Below are 19,408 nucleotides of genomic sequence, written 5' to 3' on the forward strand. Positions count from 1 at the left end.
CCACCCCCCCACCGCACCCCTCTTTTATCTTTTGTGGTGTCACTTGGGGCATCATTCTCTATTTGGGACGAGAGAATTGCCACTTCAAATTTAGAACTTTAAATTCTGTGACATGATGCTACTCTTTTAACTTCTGTAGAATGAAGTAATCTATGAGAGCCTTGTAAGTAATGAAGGCTCTCATATACCAGAGGTAACATTGAAGACGAGAGTTAGAAAGATGACCTAATCCAAGTGTACTGGGATTCTGTGTTTAAAAACAGAGTGCAGTTGGAATATATGATGGAAGGCAAAAACTAAAGGATTCTCTAATATCATCTGTTGGGAAGCGTTTAAACCAGAGGGAACATTGAAGATGAAAGTTAGAAAGATGACCTAATCTAACCGCTCTGTGTTTGAAAACAGAGTGCAGTCGAAATATATGATGGAAGGGCAAATACTAAAGCATTCTCTAATTCACATGATTCGCCTCTACGGATTAACCAACGCCCATTAACACTCAACCCACAATCAGATTTGGCGTCTAATGGTTGCAAGTGAATCACCATAACCAAATTCAACATAAAACAGTTATGTAACCCAAATATGTTATCCAGTAACCAAATTCAACATAAAACAGTTATTTCTAGGCTACACTCTTTTCGGTCATCATAAACCAGACTAGTAGAAAAACCTGCACATGAAATCTTGTCTCCTAGCAAAATGTTGCCGTCAGTTCTGAATGCTGCCACATAGAAATGCATACTTTGACGTAAGCAGCAATCTTGATTCCTAGCAAAATGGAGAGTGAAATCATCCTCGCCAATGATGTTTACATGTGGTCAGGAGGTCCCAGAGTTCATTTTGCAAACACTTGTTCCATTTTTATGCTTAACAATGTATTCCAGCTAACAAAATATAGAGAATTTTCCTAGATCCATCTCTATATCCTTAAAAATGTTAAAACATTGATAAAATTGCAACCGCGATAAAAAGATTGGCAATAAAAGCACCCCCAATGTTGTAATAGCGGCAACAATAACAATATGGTCTGGAGCCATAACGATCTGGGGGAAAAAAGGGGACTGTTGAAATGAGACCCAAAGTTAGATTGAAAGCTTGCAATATGCTTCAGACTTGCGTCAAGAGAACTCGGGAGTTATACTATAAGATACACCTGTTTGGCCACTCTCTGTGAGCACCCTGAAATTTTCAGTGCTGAAGGCCTGTGAAGAGTTTGATAATATGTTTCTTTGCAAATGGCAACATGCACAATATTCCACCTCAAAAACCATAGCGTCCTCTAGAAATGAAGCAACAGTAGCACCTATAGCCTCACCTGCACATGAGAAAGAAGGATGGATAAGTGCTCACACAACCAAATCTAGAAGATAGCATAGACATGAATTTGTGGTTATGTGCCACCTGCCTGCCCAGAAACACCATAACAAAAATCAATTATCTTTTATACAGTGATAACATGAAGCAAGGCAACAAAGGCAATTAAATAGGTGTTTTCAAAACCTAAGAAATTGCAGAAAGATGGAAGCAGCTTTCATTTCATCCACATGCTGCCACATCACATAATAATGCAAACACCCTACAGCAAATTTATTCATGCATTGGCAACAAAAAATAATTTCAGGAGTAAATTTGCCGACTAGACTCAAGATATGTGGATAATTTATGTTACTATATATTTAAGGATTGTATAACAGATATAAAAATGGGTTTATAATCAAGTGAAGAAGAATATGCATATTATATTTTTTTTTCGGGAAAAACACACTAACCATGTGAGACTAGCAGCAAGTTTTCATTGGGATATTTGTCACTGAGAGCCTGAATAACACTTATATATCTCTTTCTTGCTTCAAGCAGAGATTCCTCCCATTGTGGCAACTGCAGAAAAGGCAAAATTTTGCAGCTATAAGTTTCTGGAAATTCAATAGGCAAATGCATGAACAAAATATTTCTGATGAGCAATTAAAATTGTATAGGAATAAACCTCTTTGTAAATACTCTCCGCAGAATGATCCAATGTTCCAGCTGGCAACAAAGCTTCAAGCTCCGAGATATGAGGAAACCATTTATTATCTTTAGGAGCTACACTACTACGTATTGCTTGTGAGTTTAGCATCTCACATAATCCAAACTCAATAGAGACCTGCAGAATGGACAATCAAAGTTCAAGATAAAACAAGAAAATGAACAAGGCAAGAACTTACAGCAGGTAAAATTTTATATGATTTCAGACATAAGAGACGTATATTCTGCTCAATAGGATCAAATGAGACCAGATTTTCATGTAGAAAGATCAGGATGTTGGAATTGGACAGGCTGAAATATCTCGGGCAATCGGAGCTGAAACATCTTCCACTTCCCCCCATTTTTTTTCAATTTATTCATCTTCTCTTCTATTCTCTGTCTCGATTTAGTTTCTTTGTCAATGTTTCCCTTTATGTGCTGTTCTTTCCATACCATCTATATTGCTTTTGTGATTAAAGCAGAAATTAGACCATTAGAATTTGCATCAAATCATATTCAGATTTCTTTAGATCTGAAGTCATGCCTACCCAATAGTACATGATGTTACATTGATATAAGTCTGACTGAAAGTTCTATCATAACAAACAGAATATGTCTATCTGCAAGTGGAATTTATAACAACCTTTATGAATGCTCTCTTTGTGCAAGTTAATTCGACTGGTCTCTCCTTTCTGAAAGGCTTCTATGTTCTTAATGATGGCTCAAGCATCCACTGAATCATGGGCAAACCAAATAAAGTTTACAAATAACTTGGTGATGAGGAACAAATAAATTTGAAGAACTTCAAATGCATTCCTAATTTTTTTCTAACAAGATAAGATGAGGACCCCAAAATATTGGACCAATTATCTCATGAATATCACAACAAAAACCCTAAATCAGTTATTAGGGAAAATTATTTTTTGAAAATTTAAAACTAATAACTTATTATTGTTGAATCCCTGATTTTAATGATAAAATCAATTGATAAGTTTGTGGTCTAATCAACGTTTTGAGAAAAGTGATTCAAGACTAACTTCGATCATGGAAAGGCAAAACGATTGAAGAAGAAGAATCAGATGTTGGGCTGGAATCAGAGATTAGGGATCGGGCCTGAAGAATCGGACATTGCACCAAGATCGGATGTTGTGAGAGTCAACATGCCGATGGATCGGGTAATACGCCGAAGGTTCGGACGATGCGCTAGAAGTTCGGATAAACCAATGACATGCCGAACAACATAGAATTCTTGTCTTGTAGTCGTTTACATCTTGATCATCGTAGTTTAGGTCAAATTTGAGTTAGTTTTGGGTGTAACCATGCTAACTCAATTAGGGGACCCATTAGCCCTGAATCGAGGCTGATTTGGGCCCATTAGAAGGCCCATTTAGTAACCCAAAGTTAGGTCAGGCGGTGCCGGTGGAACCACCTATGAGCAGGAATATACGAAGTGTACGTTTTCCGAAAGACCCGGTGGTGGTACCGCCCAGACTGGCGATAGTACTGTCAGTACACGGTCTCCAATGTTGTCAAGCAGTAGTACCGTCAGATTGGGCGGTGGTACCGCTAGTAGTTAATGCTGTAGGTGGTGGTACCGCCTAGCACTGGCGGTAGTACCGCCAGGACCTCGAAATCTCGAGGATAAGACTTTTTGGCTCTATTTTCGAAGTCATTTGGGGCTTATAAATACCCCACTCATTCTTGCTTAAGCAAGAAAAGTGAACAAAACGGCTTGTGATTCTGAGTTGTAAGTCTCGAAAAGTATTAAGTGTCCCCCTCCTCTTTAAAGTTTTGAGCTCATTCTAAGAGAAGTGTGAGACTTGTAAAAATTCTCTCCTAAACTTGTGAAAAGGAGAAAGAGTTGTAAAGAGGGTAGTTGATTTTCGCCCATTGAAAGAATATTGTTAGTGAACGCCGATGGCCTCGACGGAAGAGGAATCGAGAGTGAACGTAGGTCACGACAATCAAATCACTATAAATTTGATGTGCATTTCCTTCATGCTTTTCATTGCCAGTACTTATTTATTTAATTATCTACTACTCTCACTTGCTCTCTAAGTTTATACGCATTTCCAATATGGTTTTATCATTCGAAATTTTCAAAATCGCAACTTTACGAAAGCATTAATTCACTCCCCCTCTTAGTGTTGTTACGGTCTTAACAGTTGGTATCAGAGCTAAGTTTCTCTCGGTTGGTTTAACACCCAAGAGAGATCAAATGGCTTTTGTCAGCAATCAAGAGAGTCACTCTATCACTCGTCCTCTCATATTCAATGGGACGGACTACACATATTAAAAAACACGAATGAGGATTTTTCTGATTTCTATAGACTTTAATTTATGGAATATTGTCGAATATGGTTTTCAAAAATCCTCTAGACCAATGAATGAATGGAATGTTCTAGAGAAAAAATCATTTTCCTTAAATGCTAAAGCTATGAATGCTTTATTTTGTGCTTTAGACAAAAATGAGTTTAATCATGTTTTTATATGCAAAACTACACATGATATTTGGCTCACACTCGAAGTTACATATGAAGGCACAAGTAGAGTTAAAGAGTCTAAGATTAACCTTTTGGTGCATAATTATAAATTATTTCGAATGAACCCAAATAAAACAATTGGTAACATGTACACTCATTTTACGGATATTGTTAATGGTTTGAAAGCACTTGGTAAAAATTTTACTAATCTTGAACTTGTTAATAAAATTTTACAATCTCTTCCAAAAAATTGGAATCCAAAAGTAACTGCTATTCAAGAAGCAAAAGATTTGAACTATTTTTCGCTTGAAGAACTCATATGGTCATTAATGACCTATGATGAACATGAGAACAACCTTCCAAGGAACATGAAGGATATGACACTTAGAATCAAAGAAAACCACTAAAGCGAAAGCTCAAGTGATGATGATGACTTGGCACTCCTTACAAGAAAATTTAAAAATTTATAAAAAGAAACAAAACAAATCTTGTAAAACAAGATACTAAGAACAAAAACGAACTAAAAAAAGATACAATAATCTTCTATGAATACAAGAAGTCGGGGCACTTCAAAAGTGAATGCCCACAACTGAAGAAGAAAATGCTAGCACAAAAGAAGAAGAAAGCACTCAAGGCAACTTGGGACGAATCAAGTGCATCAGAAGATGAGGAGCAAACCAATGAAGATGAGGTGACAAACTATGTTTTAATGGCTCTCAATGATGTGGTATGTGACTCAACCGAAACCTATTTGTCTTATGATGAATTACTTAATATTTTTTATGATTTATATGATGATTTTAAATTAGTTGGTAAAAAATATAAATTGCTAAAAAAGGATCATGCTTCTCTCTCTAGTAAATTTGAAAAATTAAAAAATGAGCATGATAATTGCATGTTAACCTCTTGTACTAAATGTGAAGAGTTAGACTTAGTCAAAAAGGAAAATGTGATATTATAACAAACTTTAGAAAATTTAAAATTGAAAACAAATCATTAAACATAATCCTTTTTAACAAAGGTCATGTACATAGAAAAGAAGGAATCGACTTTATGAGTAATAACACTCAACAAAAGCCAACTATATTTGTTAAAGGACCCACATTGCATGTTTCCCCCAAAATTAAATATAATTTTTATGGTAGATATGGTCATTATGCCTATAAATGTTCATTTAAAAAATATAACTTACATAAATTAGTTTGGATTCCTAAAGGAACCATAAATAACTTAATGCCAATAGTTAAGATAAGTAGATCTTTTCATGAGGGACCCAAAGTCAAATGGGTACCTAAAGCAAATCCCCTTTCTTGTAAATATATCTACAATCAAAAGCTAAGAGCAAGAGATGATATCTTGATAGTGAATGCTCAAAGCACATGACCGAAGATCTAATATATTTCTCTAAGCTCACTACCTAAGACGAAGGATATGTCACCTTCGGAGACAACAATAAAGAAAAAAATATTGGCAAAGGAAATATAGGTAATAAATCAAACTTCTTGATTGAAGACGTTTTATTAGTAGATGGTTTAAAATGCAACTTACTAAGCATTAGTCAATTTTGTAATAAGGGTTATAATATCAAATTTGAATCTAATGCTTATATTATAGAGATACTATATAAAAATAGATCTATGATTGTCTTAAGGACTAATAATGTGTATACTATTGATCTTGATGATTTTTGTGATAAAACTTATTTTTCGATTTTAAACGATGATACATGACTTTGGCATAGAAGATTAGGTCATGCAAGTATGAAACTAATTTCACAAATTACAACTAAAGAACTTATAAGAGATATACTTAGAATTAAATTTGTCAAAGATAAAATTTGTGATGCATGCGAACTAATAACAAATAAAGAATAACTTTAAGTCTAAAAATAAAGTACCTCTAGACCACTACAATTAATCTATATAGATTTATTTGAACCAATTGATATCACGAGTCTAGGAGGCAGTAAATATGCTTTTGTAATTGTTGATGATTATAGTAGATATACTTGGACATACTTCTTAGTATATAAAAGCGATTGCTTTAAATTTTTTTAAAGTTTTACAAACTAGTTCAAAATGAAAAGGGTTTTATGATTTCCACTATTCGAAGTGATCATGGTAGTAAATTTAAAAATCATGATTTTTAAGATTTTTATGATTTATATGGGTATGACCACAATTTCTCTACTACAAGAAATCCACAAGAGAATAAAGTTGTTGAGAGAAAAAATAGGAGTTTACAAGAGAGGGTAAGAATCATGCTAAATGAACCTACCCAAATATTTTTGGGTCAAAACCATTAACACGATATGCTATGTCATGAACAGAGTTCTCGTAAGACCATTACTATCTAAAACTCCTTATGAATTATGGAACAATAAAAAACCCATTTCTTATGTTAAAGTTTTTGGTTATAAATATTTTATTTTAAATGAAAAGGATACCTTAGGAAAATTTGATACAAAATACGATGAAGACATTTTTCTTGGATATTCCTCTATTTCTAAAGCTTATTGTGTCTTTAATAAAAGAACCTTGGTTATTGAGGAATCTATTCATGTTTTTTTAATGAGTTTTTCGAATTTAAGAAAAATGATCTTGATGATGATTTTGATTTTGATTTTGAATTTGATATTTTGAATTTAAATGAAAATTCTCCTCTCCCAAGCAACTTGGATGCATTTACTTCCAAAGAATCCTTACCCAAGGAATGGAAGTATGTAGATGCTTATCCTAAGGAGCTAATCATTGGAGATACATCAAAAAGTGTTCAAACTTGTTCTTCATTTAAAATTTGTTATGCTGATGCTGTCCTTTTATCTTAAATTAAACCTAAATGCATTGACGATGCTCTAAAAGATGATTCATGGGTTTTTATAATGCATGAAGAGTTAAATCAATTTTAAGAGAAATACGGTGTGGACGCTTGTTCCTAGACCTAGTGACCATCTTGTAATTGGCACTAAATGGATCTTTAGGAATGAACTTGGTATCGTGGTTCGAAACAAGACTAGATTAGTGGCCAAAGGTTTCAACCAAGAAGAAAGTATCGACTATGAAGAAACCTTCACTCCGGTGGCAAGACTTGAAGCCATAAGGATAATCCTTGCCTATGCATGTTGTAATAATTTTAAGTTATTTCAAATGGATGTTAAAAGTGTTTTCCTTAATGGCTTTATTTCCAAAGAAGTTTATGTTGAACAACCACCTGAATCTGAGAATGTTCTTTTTTCTAAGAATGACTTTTGAAAGGCAAGATCGATACCACATTATTTATTAAATATTTTAAAAAAAATTTTATTGTTCAAATTTATGTTGATGATATTATTTTTTATTCTATATATGAGTCTTTGTGTGAATCTTTTGCCAAAAGTATGAGTTAAGAATTCGAAATGAGTTTAATGGGTGAATTGACATTTTCTTAGGATTGCAAATTAAACAACTAAGTGATGGAACTTTTGTTAGTTAAACTAAGTATGCTTTAGATCTATTAAAACGATTTCATATGGATAGTGCTAAGACTATTAACACACGAGCATCTCTACAAAATTAAATATAGACAATGAAGGAGAATGTTTTGATCAAAAGACTTGTAGAGGTATGATAGGTAGTTTACTATACCTCACAGCAACTAGACCTGATATTATGTTTAGTGTTGGACTTTATGCTAGATTTCAATCTAATCCTAAACAATCTCATTACAAAGCAATTAAAAGGATATTTAGATACTTAAAAGGAACTCCTAATCTAGGATTATGGTATCAAAAATCTAAAAATCTTGAATTAATTGCCTATGTTGATGTTGATTTTGCTGGATATATAATAGATAAAAAAAGCACATCTGGAATATGTCAACTCTTAAGTCATGCCCTTGTTTTTTGGTCTTCTAAGAAACAAAATTCTATTACATTATCTACAACCGAGGCTAAATATATAACAATAGGTGCATGTTGTGCATAAGTTATTTAGATGAAAAACACTTTAGAAGACTATGAACTTTACTTGAAAAACATTCCTATAAAATGTGATAATACTAATACAATATGTTTAATAAAGAATCTTATTCAACACTCTAGAACTAAACACATTGATATTAGACATCATTTTCTTAGAGATCATGTAAATAATCATGATATATCTTTAGATTTTATTGACACAAAACATCAATTAGTAGATATTTTTATGAAACCATTGAATGAGGAACAATTCGATTTTATTATAAGAGAATTAGGCATGTTAAATCTTCCAAATGCATGAATTCTTCTTATATATTTTTCGGATCATTATCTTGATTTATCAGTTTTCATGACTTGAGTTTTCTTTTTGAATCAAGATCGTTTCCTATTATTCATTCTTCTTGCTATTTACAAACGAAGAGATTTGTCAAAAATGACTCATTGTATTCATGACTTAATCTTTCACTTTTTTTTAATGATTGAAATATATGCACTATTGAATCCTTCCCTTCTCCTTTCTTTTTTTTATACTGACAAGGAGGAGAAAGAGAATTACTAGCATGCCCATCTCAAGAGAAACAAAAAGTGCTAGCTTGCACATCTTAAGAGAATTAAAAGTGCTAGCTTACACATCTTAAGAGAGGCAAAAAGTGCTAGCTTGCACATCTTAATAGAGGCAAAAGTGCTAGCTTGGACATCTTAAAAACTTGCTAGCTTGCATGTTCTAAAATGAAGTAAAACTTGCTAACTTACTAGCTTGCATGTTTCAAAAAATTACTAATTGCATTTTTCTCCTTTTTGTTGATGACAAAGGGGGAGAAGTAATGATGAATGATTTAAAATTTTAAATGTTTTGGTATCATGCATGTTATGCCCAAAGTGATAATGATTTTATGCTTTATGCATGATGCATGCAATACTTTAACTTATGATGTATGCAATGATATGCACGTATTGCATATGATCACTATGATTCATGATTAAAATTGTTTCGACTCGGATTAAAAGGTTATCATTTTTCTGAATTCAAGTTTATGTCGATATGGCATATAGATAGGGGGAGTTTAGCCAAAACTCCGTAATCAATTAGTTATCATCATAAAAAAGAGGGAGATTATTGAATTCCAGATTTTGATGATAAAACCAATTGGTAAGTTTGTGATATAATCAATGTTTTGAGAAAAGTGATGCAAGACTAACTTCGATCATGAAAAGACAAAACGATTGAAGCAGAAGAATTAGACGTTGGGCCGGAATCAAAGATCGGGCATTGGGCCGGAAGAATCTGACATTGCACCAAGATTGAATGTTGCGAGATTCAACATGCCGATGGATCGGGCAATACGCCGAAGGTTTGGACGATGCACCGAAAGTTCGGACGAAGTTCGGATGAACCAATGACATGCCAGACAACATAAAATTCTTGTCTTGTAGTCGTTTATGCCTTGATCATCATAGTTTAGGCCTACTTTGAGTTAGTTTTGGGTGTAACCATGCTAAGTAAATTAGGAGGCCCATTGGGCTTGAATCAGGGCTGATTTGGCCCCATTAGGAGGCTCATTCAATGACCCACAGTTAGGTCAGGCGGTGGCATTGCCAAACCAGGCGATGGAACTGCTTATGAGCTAGAACATACGAAGTGTATGTTTTTCGAAAGACTCGGCGGTGGTACCGCCTAGACTAGCGATAGTACCGCCAGTACACGGTCTCCCATGTTGTCAAGCAGTAGTACCGCCTAGACTGGACGGTGGTACTGCCAGTAGTTAATGCTGCAAGCGGTGGTATTGCCCAACATTGGCGGTAATACCGCTAGGACCCCGAAATCCCGGGTATGAGATTTTTTTTGTTTCATTTTTGAAGTCATTTGGGGCCTATAAATACCCCACTCATTCTTGCTTGAGAAAGCAAGAAAAGTGAATAAAAATGTTTATGATTCTGAGTTGTAAAGTCTTGAAAAGTGTTAAGTGTCCCTCTCCTCTTTAAAATTTTGAATTCATTCTAAGAGAGGTGTGAAACTTCTAATGGTTCTCTCCTAAACCTATGAAAAGGAGAAAGAGTTGTAAAGAGAGTAGTTGATCTTCGCTCATTGAAAGAATATTGTTAGTGAATGCCGATGGCCTCGACGAAAGAGGAATCAGGAGTGGACGTAGTGTCACGGACAAACTTCTAAACAAGGTGTTTGAGGTAATGCTTATGTATGTCCGTGTCGTTTGGCATGTTCATGCCTTGTACAAAATGTAAAGGGGCGGCCGAAGGCTTAATAGTCCCATTTTAGTTGGGTTGGTGGCCTCTTTAGGCTTGTAAATAAAGGTTGTGTCATGTGGACACGCTCGAGAGCTTTTCGGTCTGTAATGGACCATTTTACCCTTTGTTGTGCCACTGTTCAGAGCTTGTAAAGTCTGTTTGTAATTTGCATTGTCTATGAAGTGTTTTTCGGAGATGTTTGCTTGTGGATCCCGTTGGAGGCGTTCTCTCTAACCCGTTCTCTCTTTTAGTGGTCCTAAGGGACAATGGGAGGCTTCGGGGAGGCTGACCTTTGCGGACGGACGCGCGAGGGTGCCGCACGACTTAGGCAAATCCAGCTAAGTCCGTGTCATATGGTATCAGAGCGGGACAAGCACTCATAGAAACACTTGACATGCAAACGTGGGGGACCTAGCGGGGCTGCGTTGAGGGCAGTCAGCAACGCGCGACCGTTTGAGGGAAAACGGGCATGGAGATGTAGGGAAAAGAGTCGCTCAGAGGAGCGGGCATCTGAAATTGGCATTCAGAGGAATGGCCAACCCTTCGCGCAGGAGGCACCACGAGAACAGGCAAGCTTGGAAGAATTTGGAGCGCACAAAGGTTGGGATGGCTGAGTTTGAGCTACAGCTCAACGTTGACAACTTTACTTGATGGTGCTCAAGGCAAGCGAGGCGCTTGGCAAAGGACGAGACCATGCAAAGTGGAATGAGTTGCTCAGCGACCGAAAGAGTTGTGTAAAGCTCACAGAGGTGAGGGGAATTGCTAACTCGAAGAATTCGGTACTCATGCATGGGCTTGTATGCGGACGATGGATTGTTCGTGGCCATCCCAAGGCAGTCGAGACTCGGCGCCATGGAGCATTGAAACTTTCTCTTCGGCATGCGAAGGATACGTCCGGAGGAGGCTGAAGTGTGCAACGAGTTCAGCATGTTGCTAGGCCTTGAGGGGTGCAGCGGTGGCTGTATTGACGTGGAGGCGCAATCTAGCAAGTGCGTTTGCAAGAGGCAGAACAATGCACAGTTTGTTCAGCAGATCGGAGTAGTCCAAGGGGATGGTGGTCTCCGAAACGAAGAGAGATGTTGCTCAAATGGGATAGTTATCCAGGAGGGATAAGTCCCGGCTCTCCAGAGAGAGAATCATGTGCGACGGACTGCACATGTTGAGGAGGAGTACCTCAACAAAACAACAACTCCACGAAGCTCGATGGACTGAGCAAGCGGCGAGGAGTCGTCGCATGATCTCGCTTGAGAGAATGCATTGGTGGATGCATTGCGAGATCAAGTGGGGGAGCAATCCAAAGCAACTCAAATGGAGGCACACTTGGAGTCGATATGGAGATCGGACTCAAGGGAGGGCTGACCCGTGGAATGGTGGGCACGAGGGCCACCATCGACTCAATGCAAAAAACGAGGAGCGGAGCAACTTGGGTGTAACTTGGCGAAGTACCCAAGCCGCATGAAGGGAGCCAGCATAGAAGTTGGAACATGGAGCAGAGGCACAGTGCTTTCCCTAGACAGAGGTCAAGGACATGAACTCTTGCAGAGACAGGAGTAGAATCATGCTGTTCCATGGGTCCTTCATTCTGACAGAGCGGACTCATCTTGCATGGTGCCAAAGACGAAGGGAGCTTCGGGGCACATGCACCTTATCTCGGAGGAGCATTTGATGGAGGAACTAAGGCGACTCAATTTGCGAAGGCGAAGTTGGGTTCAGAAGGCCTTAGCACGGGGCAAGAGGACGCGGAGGCGGGTACTCTTGAAGAATATGCCACAGTGTTGCCATTCAAGTTGCCATGAGGGAAGCGGTGCGCAGCGGAGATTGTGCTGGTTGGGGCAGAGGCCCAGGATCCAGACAATGGTGCACTAATTGCAGCGAAGTCGGGGGACTTCGGGAGCTACTAGGCGACGGACTGTCCTAGAGTGGTGTTTCATCTAGGTGTGACCCAAGAGTGGGTGGATGAAGGTCGATTGCCAAAGGAGCGAACAAAATCGAAGGTGGAGGAGACCCTGCGATGTATTGGCAGAGGCCACACATGGAGGGTTCACAATTCGAGTTTATTCCACAAGGATCAGAATGCAATGGAGATGTCACCAGGAGGCGACATGGTGCAGCGGATCGTGGTGGAACAGTTCGTGGCAATGCGACACACACGACACAGTCCCGGGAGGGACTAGATCATATGGAGGTATGATCGGGAGCTACTGGGAGCTCCACTTCGGTGAACAACACGACGGTAAGAAGGGCTATGGATTCAAGGAGTGAAGGCCATGGTACCGCAGAGGCGGGTCTTCCGTGCGTGCATCGAATTTTGCATCGGACGAAAACCTTGGTCATCAGCATATGGGGGCTGTGTTCCACTAAGGGAAAAGTTCGAATGCAAGTACCAGTGAGTTCCATGGGAGGGACTTGATCATGCAGAGGTATGATCGAAGCAGCTGGAGAGTTGGACTGCTCCAGAGCTCATATTCGCTTAAGGGAGCCCGACAAGTCAGAGGACAAGGTCGAGTAAGCGAACGTTGCTACCAAGGAAGCTAAGGAGAACAGAATCGGTGCAAACTCTACAACGTGATGGCAGAGGCCATGCATGGGAGTTGCAGTCTGTCTTTCCATCGACAAAACGGACTGCTTGGAAAACACAGAGGTGTTGAAGCAGGGGGTCGAAAGGGGCGAGGAAGCGACGACGAGTCCAGAGGGACTTGGCTACCCAAAATCAAGCATCAGTTAGAATGGAGGTGGACTCAAAGGAGTGTCACAGAGACATATCTACTGATTGTGAAGAAAAGGGATTCAGAGGCGAGGCGACGGATAGTAGCACCATGGGCATGGCAGCGCCATGGTACCGCAGAGGCGGGACTTTCGTGAAAGTCATTGATCCCTTGCTCTCACGGAGGGAGAGCGCTTGGTCGTGAAAGGGGCCGAGGAGGTGGAGCATGCAGAGGCAATCTCCAAGTACCGAGACAAGGCTGAAGGGCAGAGGCCAAGAAACTTCGTAAGACCGGTGTCAACAAGTTTCTCATCAAGATGGCTGTAAGTGAAGGACTTCGGGTCATGCAAGAGTGCACGACCAAGGAACGAAGCAAGCAGTACGCGGTGCTGTACCTTTGCTACTCAGTGTAGTAGGCGGCAGGGTTGATGGAGAAGACGGTACAATCCCAGAGGCGACCTCATCTATCAGAGAATTACTCCAAGTTGGGGTGAAAACTTCTTGCATTCCAGAAGTTCAATGGCATTGAGAAGGTGAATCACAGTAGCTAACTCAACGCAAGGAGTGCAAACACTTCAAGTGCTTCAGAAGTGTGAGCAAAGAGCAGGCGAAGACCAGTAACCAGCTCGATGCATGAAGTACAACCTCGAGGAGGCGGGCGAAGTCAAGTAACCTTTGCCTTCTCAACTCTTAAGAGAATGGGCGAAACCGAGTACCCCAGTTCTCTTATCTATCTAGCAGAGGAGCTATGCACAAGTTCAAAGACCCTTCGAAGATAATGGAAGACAATAGTTGTCAAATCCTCACCAACGGTGATCAGTGCTACTGAGAGTAGATTGTCCGCCTCATTTCCCAACGAAATGCCAATCGAAAGCGGAAGTGATGCGAACCTACTTGGATGTGACAACTAACTGAAAGAAGAGTCAATGAGCAGATTTTGTGGAGGAAGGACCCAAAACTTCAGAAGTTTGCGAGGCGATGCTCGTTAAAGCTCCAACAAGCATCCACCCAGTTCAAGCAGCATGTGGAAATTTTGAGAGACTGGCGCAATAAGGATGGTCTTTTTCCTTCATTTGGGGGATCCGTAAGAATCAACAATGATCAACACAACTCAGCCAACCCCACACCAGAGTCAAGAGTCATTGGTGAGTTGAAGCAGCATGGCGGATCAAAGGTTCGACTACTCAAAAAAAAAAAACAGCAGCGGAGAGCAGCTGGGAGCCAGGAGGCGCATTGCAGCTGGAGCAGAAGATTGAAGACTCAGCAAAGGCGAAGAGTTGCAGTGTTCACAAAGGCTTCGACGAGGACGTCGAAGGGATAAGTGGGGGAGAATGTCACGGACAAACTTCTAAACAAGGTGTTTGAGGTAATGCTTATGTATGTCCGTGTCGTTTGGCATGTTCATGCCTTGTACAGAATGTAAAGGGGCGGCCGAAGGCTTAATAGTCCCATTTTAGTTGGGTTGGTGGCCTCTTTAGGCTTGTAAATAAAGGTTGTGTCATGTGGACACGCTCGAGAGCTTTTCGGTCTGTAATGGACCATTTTACCCTTTGTTGTGCCACTGTTCAGAGCTTGTAAAGTCTGTTTGTAATTTGCATTGTCTATGAAGTGTTTTTCGGAGATGTTTGCTTGTGGATCCCGTTGGAGGCGTTCTCTCTAACCCGTTCTCTCTTTTGGTGGTCCTAAGGGACAATGGGAGGCTTCGGGGAGGCTGACCTTTGCGGACGGACGCGCGAGGGTGCCGCACGACTTAGGCAAATCCAGCTAAGTCCGTGTCAGTAGGTCGTGACGACCGAACCACTATATATTCAATATACATTTCCTTCATGCTTTTCATTGTCATTACTTATTAACTTAATTGTCTACTACCTCACTTGCTCTCTAAGTTTAAACGCATTTTCGATACTGTTTCATCATTCGAAATTTTCAAAATTGTAATTTTATGAAAGCACTAATTCACCCCCTCTTTTAGTGCTAGTATGGTCCTAACAATTATAATCTAAAAGATATAAAGAATTATAAAAATTTAAAAAATGAGAAAATTTAAAAGATACAAAGAATCTAAAAAAGAAGCTAAAAATGCGGCTAATATGATAAAGATATCAAGCTTATAATAATTTTTATAAGGTACTAAAGATAGTGAAAAAGATATATATCAAATTGCTAAAGCTGTCAAGACAAAGATCAAAGAATACTTGTTAATAATAACGAGACTAAGGAAAGATGAAAAAAATATTTTTATAAATTATTTAATAAATATTCCATAGGACTTAGATTTAATGATAAAAAATAATGGTAGATTTAATAATCATATATTTGTTTGTAAAATTAGAGCTAATGAAGTAAAAGACGCATTAAAAAAGATAAAAACAACTTAAAAGTGTACGGCCTGATGATATCCATATTAAGGTCTGAAAAAGTTTAAAGGATAAATGAGTAGTTTGGTTAACTAGCTTAGTTAACAAAATCATGAGATTCGAAATGATGTCTGATGAATGGAGGAGTTTTTTAGTGCCAATTTACAAAAATAAATGTGACATACATAATTATTCAAATTATAGAGGAACTAAAATCATGAACCATACTATAAAACTTTAGGAAAGAGTTATCGAAGGTAGGATAAGGCTTGAAACAAATATCTTTGAAAATTAATTTGATTTTATGCTTGGAAGATCAACCATAAAAATTATTTATTTATTAAGATAATTAATGAAAAAGTATATGAAGAAAAGAAAAGATTTGCATATGGTTTTTATTAACTTATAGAAAATCTATGATAAGGTTCCTAAAGATTTATTATGATAGGTTTTAGAAAAGAAAGGTTTATCCATTAATTATATTGATGTTATTAAAGATATGTATAATAATGTAGTTGTTAGTGTTAGAACTATAGAGAAAATATCTAGTGAGTTTCCTATTAGCATAAGATTACATGATGGATTCGTATTAAGCCCTTTTTTTTATATTAATGATAGATGAATTTACTAGTCATTTGATAGAACTCTCTAGTGTATGTTATTTACTAATAATATTATCTTAGTTGATGAGAACCTAAATAAAATTAATTATAAATTTGAGATATGGAGATAAGTCTTGGAAACTAAAGGTTGTGGATTAAGTAGCACTAAAATTGAATATATAAAATACAATTTTAGTAATTCTAGAAATAGACAGGAGAATATAATTAAGCTGGACAAGAAGTCATTTTAAGTAAAAGCCTTAGGTATCTTATATAAATTATTTAACAAGGGGGAAAGATTAATGAAGATATTATTCATAGAGTAAAAATAAGATGGTTAAAATGGTAAGGAGTGTCAAAAGTCTTATGTGATCATCGGATAACTTTGAAATTAATAGAAAAATTTTATAAGACAACTGTGAGACCAACAATACTTTATGGGTCTGAGTATTGAACACTTAAAGAAACAACATATACAAAAAGTTTACGTTGTCGAGATAAAAATGTTAAGATAGGTGTGTAGAGTTATTAGGAAAGATAGAAAAAAAATATTTTTATTCATGAATAACAAAGTATCGCTTTAGTAGAGGATAAGATGAGAGAAAATTGTTTAAGCCAGGCATATGCTTAGAGACTCCTGGATGCAGTAGTCAGAAGAGGTGAAATAATTAATGTTAGTGGTATGAGAAAAGGTAAAGAAAGACATAGAAAAGATTTAATAGAAAATATAAATAAAAATATAAATATTTTTAATTTAACTAAACATATAATTTTTTACAGATCTCAATGATGACAAAAGATTTATGTAGCCGATCTTAAATAATTGAAACTTACAACATTGTTGTTGTATGACTTATTATAACCTATAATTGATTTTGAGAAGGAATTTAGGGCAGCCAATTTGCTAAAGAAATTGTTACATGAGTTCACTTAGGTATCTAAAAGGTCAGCATGTAAACCAAATTGTTTTTAAGAGAGATCTAAAAAAATAGGGACTTACTGAACAAATAATGGTTTTCAATGTTTACCGGTAATTGTGATTTTTTTTAACAAGTAATGTGATCTTGCAATGAGCATTCTTCATTTGGTTGACATATAAGAACTAAGGATAATTGACGCAAGTATTTTTAATCGTCCCAAAATATTAAAAGAACCCTCCAACATCTAAGCATAAAGGTTTTTAACTCGATAAATATGGACTGTTATAATCCAGTTAAATCGCGTAAACTTCTAGGGCTCCTCTCTACTCTATGAGAAACCAACCCAAGGAAGGGATAGAAGGAAATGACTTGATGGCGAACCTTGACGCGAGAGGGATCGAGCACGGCGTCCTGGCTGGTCCCCATGGCGAGGAGGCGGGTGTCGTCGTCGACGACGCAGCAGAGGGCGCGGATGACCTCGGTGGCGGTCTCAAGGCATCGGAGGAAGGGGGAGACGAGGACGCGATGGATGGGGAAGCCGACGCCGCGCAGCCGCTTCCCGGTTGTCCACGCCCGGATCAGCCCCCCCTCGGCGAGCGGCGGGTCCCACGGCCGGCTAGCGTGCGCCACCCACAGAGGCTCCAGGTGGTCGATCCGGTCCCCGTGCCTCATTACCAACACGTTCTGAACGCTCCCTTCTCCTTCTCCTCCTCCCATTGCTCTGTTCTTTCTTCCGAGCAATGAAAGCCTTGTTTATCGAGGAGAGAGGAGGGTCTTCTTCCGATGGGCGCAGTGGACCCGGTTCGGCCCTGACCGTTGACCAAAATGACCGATCGGGTCTACTTGGACCGTTCGAAGCCAACAGAATCGACATTTAATATCGAATCGAACCGTCCTCGATCGGATCCATTCGGTTTGTCGAGTTCTATCATCGACACCCACTGGATTTTGCTACTTCATTTTAACACTTATAATGTGGAAATAGGAGACAGTGAAAAGAGACAGAATATGCAAACGGGGAGGAGACCGATAAAATTACGTCATTTTCTTTGATTGCCAGCCTTTTCAAATGTTCTTAAAAATATTTTTTTTTTCCTTTTATATGGAAGAAAGAGAAAGAGGAAAATAACCGCTCATTCGGTTCAATTGGTTTAACACGACAAGCCAAAATTTAGACCGGTTCGATTTGATTGAAGAGCTTTACAGTTTCCTTTTAGGAATTGGACACGAGACTTCGTTTTTTTTTTTTTTTCTCTCCCAGCGGACACATCGGATAAATATGTAAAACCTCTCGAAAGATAAGTTTAATTAATTTTAACTCGGACATATCTCATAAATTTCAAAAAGAGACATTAAAATTGATTGAAACTAAACATGAACGCAGTAACAATATCGACCACACCACATAAGATCATCCACGTAAAATCAACGCGAGAAGGTACTCGTAACTTACAGTACAGTACAGTACAGTACAGTGGCATCTAATCAAAGACGTGTACACCAAATAGAGATTGTTCTAGATTGCATTCTTTGTATGCTAACAATACCTTCGAGTGTAATACGAGAAGAAAAACAAAGAAAAAGAAATGTAACTTGACATGAAATGAAGTGTTGGAAACCGGATCTGTTTGTTTGACTGTCCAAGATTCCTAAACTTCATGATCTCTTCATTGATGGAGTGTGTATGGTTCTTGCTGTTCCAAGTTCTCCGGTAAGGCCACAACGGGAGAGTTGGAGGCGGTTACCCCTATAACATCGATCCTTTCCCTCAAGGATCTACTGTACCAAGATCTTGTACTTCTCTTTGATCTCTTACAAAATTCATCTTTTATTTCCTGTTTATCCTACTTTTATTCATGAAGTAATATTCAGAAAGTTTACGTTAGCACAATGGAACAAACAAGCAATGACAACATTGTGCGAAAAAGCTCCTTAACGCACAACGTTTTGGTAGCGGTGGCGAGGCCAACAAGCGGAGCAAGGACGGTAAACACCCTGCATAATCGAGAACGAGGGGTTGAGTACGTGCATGGGGTAAATGGGCATCGGAGATCCGCGAGTCAAGGAAGAAGACGAGGGCCTGTCTCAGGACGTTCCAGAACCTCTCCCCAAAACCCCACCCCCCACCCCCCC

At 38.4% G+C, this 19,408-nt stretch overlaps 1 protein-coding gene across 1 annotated transcript; it reads right to left on the reverse strand.

The window, feature by feature from the left end:
• Positions 1-732: 732 nt before the first annotated feature.
• LOC135605122 (uncharacterized) lies at positions 733-18,028 on the reverse strand. The gene is made up of 4 exons (XM_065094841.1): positions 17,657-18,028; positions 1,988-2,146; positions 1,773-1,881; positions 733-1,318 (listed from the first exon to the last, which is right to left on the reverse strand). Exons 1-4 carry the CDS (start codon positions 17,990-17,992, stop codon positions 1,122-1,124), a joined length of 801 nt encoding a protein of 266 aa, XP_064950913.1. The 5' UTR covers positions 17,993-18,028; the 3' UTR covers positions 733-1,121.
• Positions 18,029-19,408: the final 1,380 nt, after the last annotated feature.

Source organism: Musa acuminata, chromosome BXJ2-2 (assembly GCF_036884655.1).
Source record: "Musa acuminata AAA Group cultivar baxijiao chromosome BXJ2-2, Cavendish_Baxijiao_AAA, whole genome shotgun sequence".
Taxonomy (NCBI): domain Eukaryota; kingdom Viridiplantae; phylum Streptophyta; class Magnoliopsida; order Zingiberales; family Musaceae; genus Musa; species Musa acuminata.

Excerpts from the sequence above, each read along its gene's own strand:
- LOC135605122 (XM_065094841.1), bottom strand. The coding sequence starts at position 17,992 with ATGGGAGGAGGAGAAGGAGAAGGGAGCGTTCAGAACGTGTTGGTAATG. Across the intron at positions 2,147-17,656 it reads TCGATCCCTCTCGCGTCAAG|GTCTCTATTGAGTTTGGATT; the intron begins GTTCGCCATCAA and ends TCCATTCTGCAG. Across the intron at positions 1,882-1,987 it reads CGGAGAGTATTTACAAAGAG|TTGCCACAATGGGAGGAATC; the intron begins GTTTATTCCTAT and ends CCTTTTCTGCAG.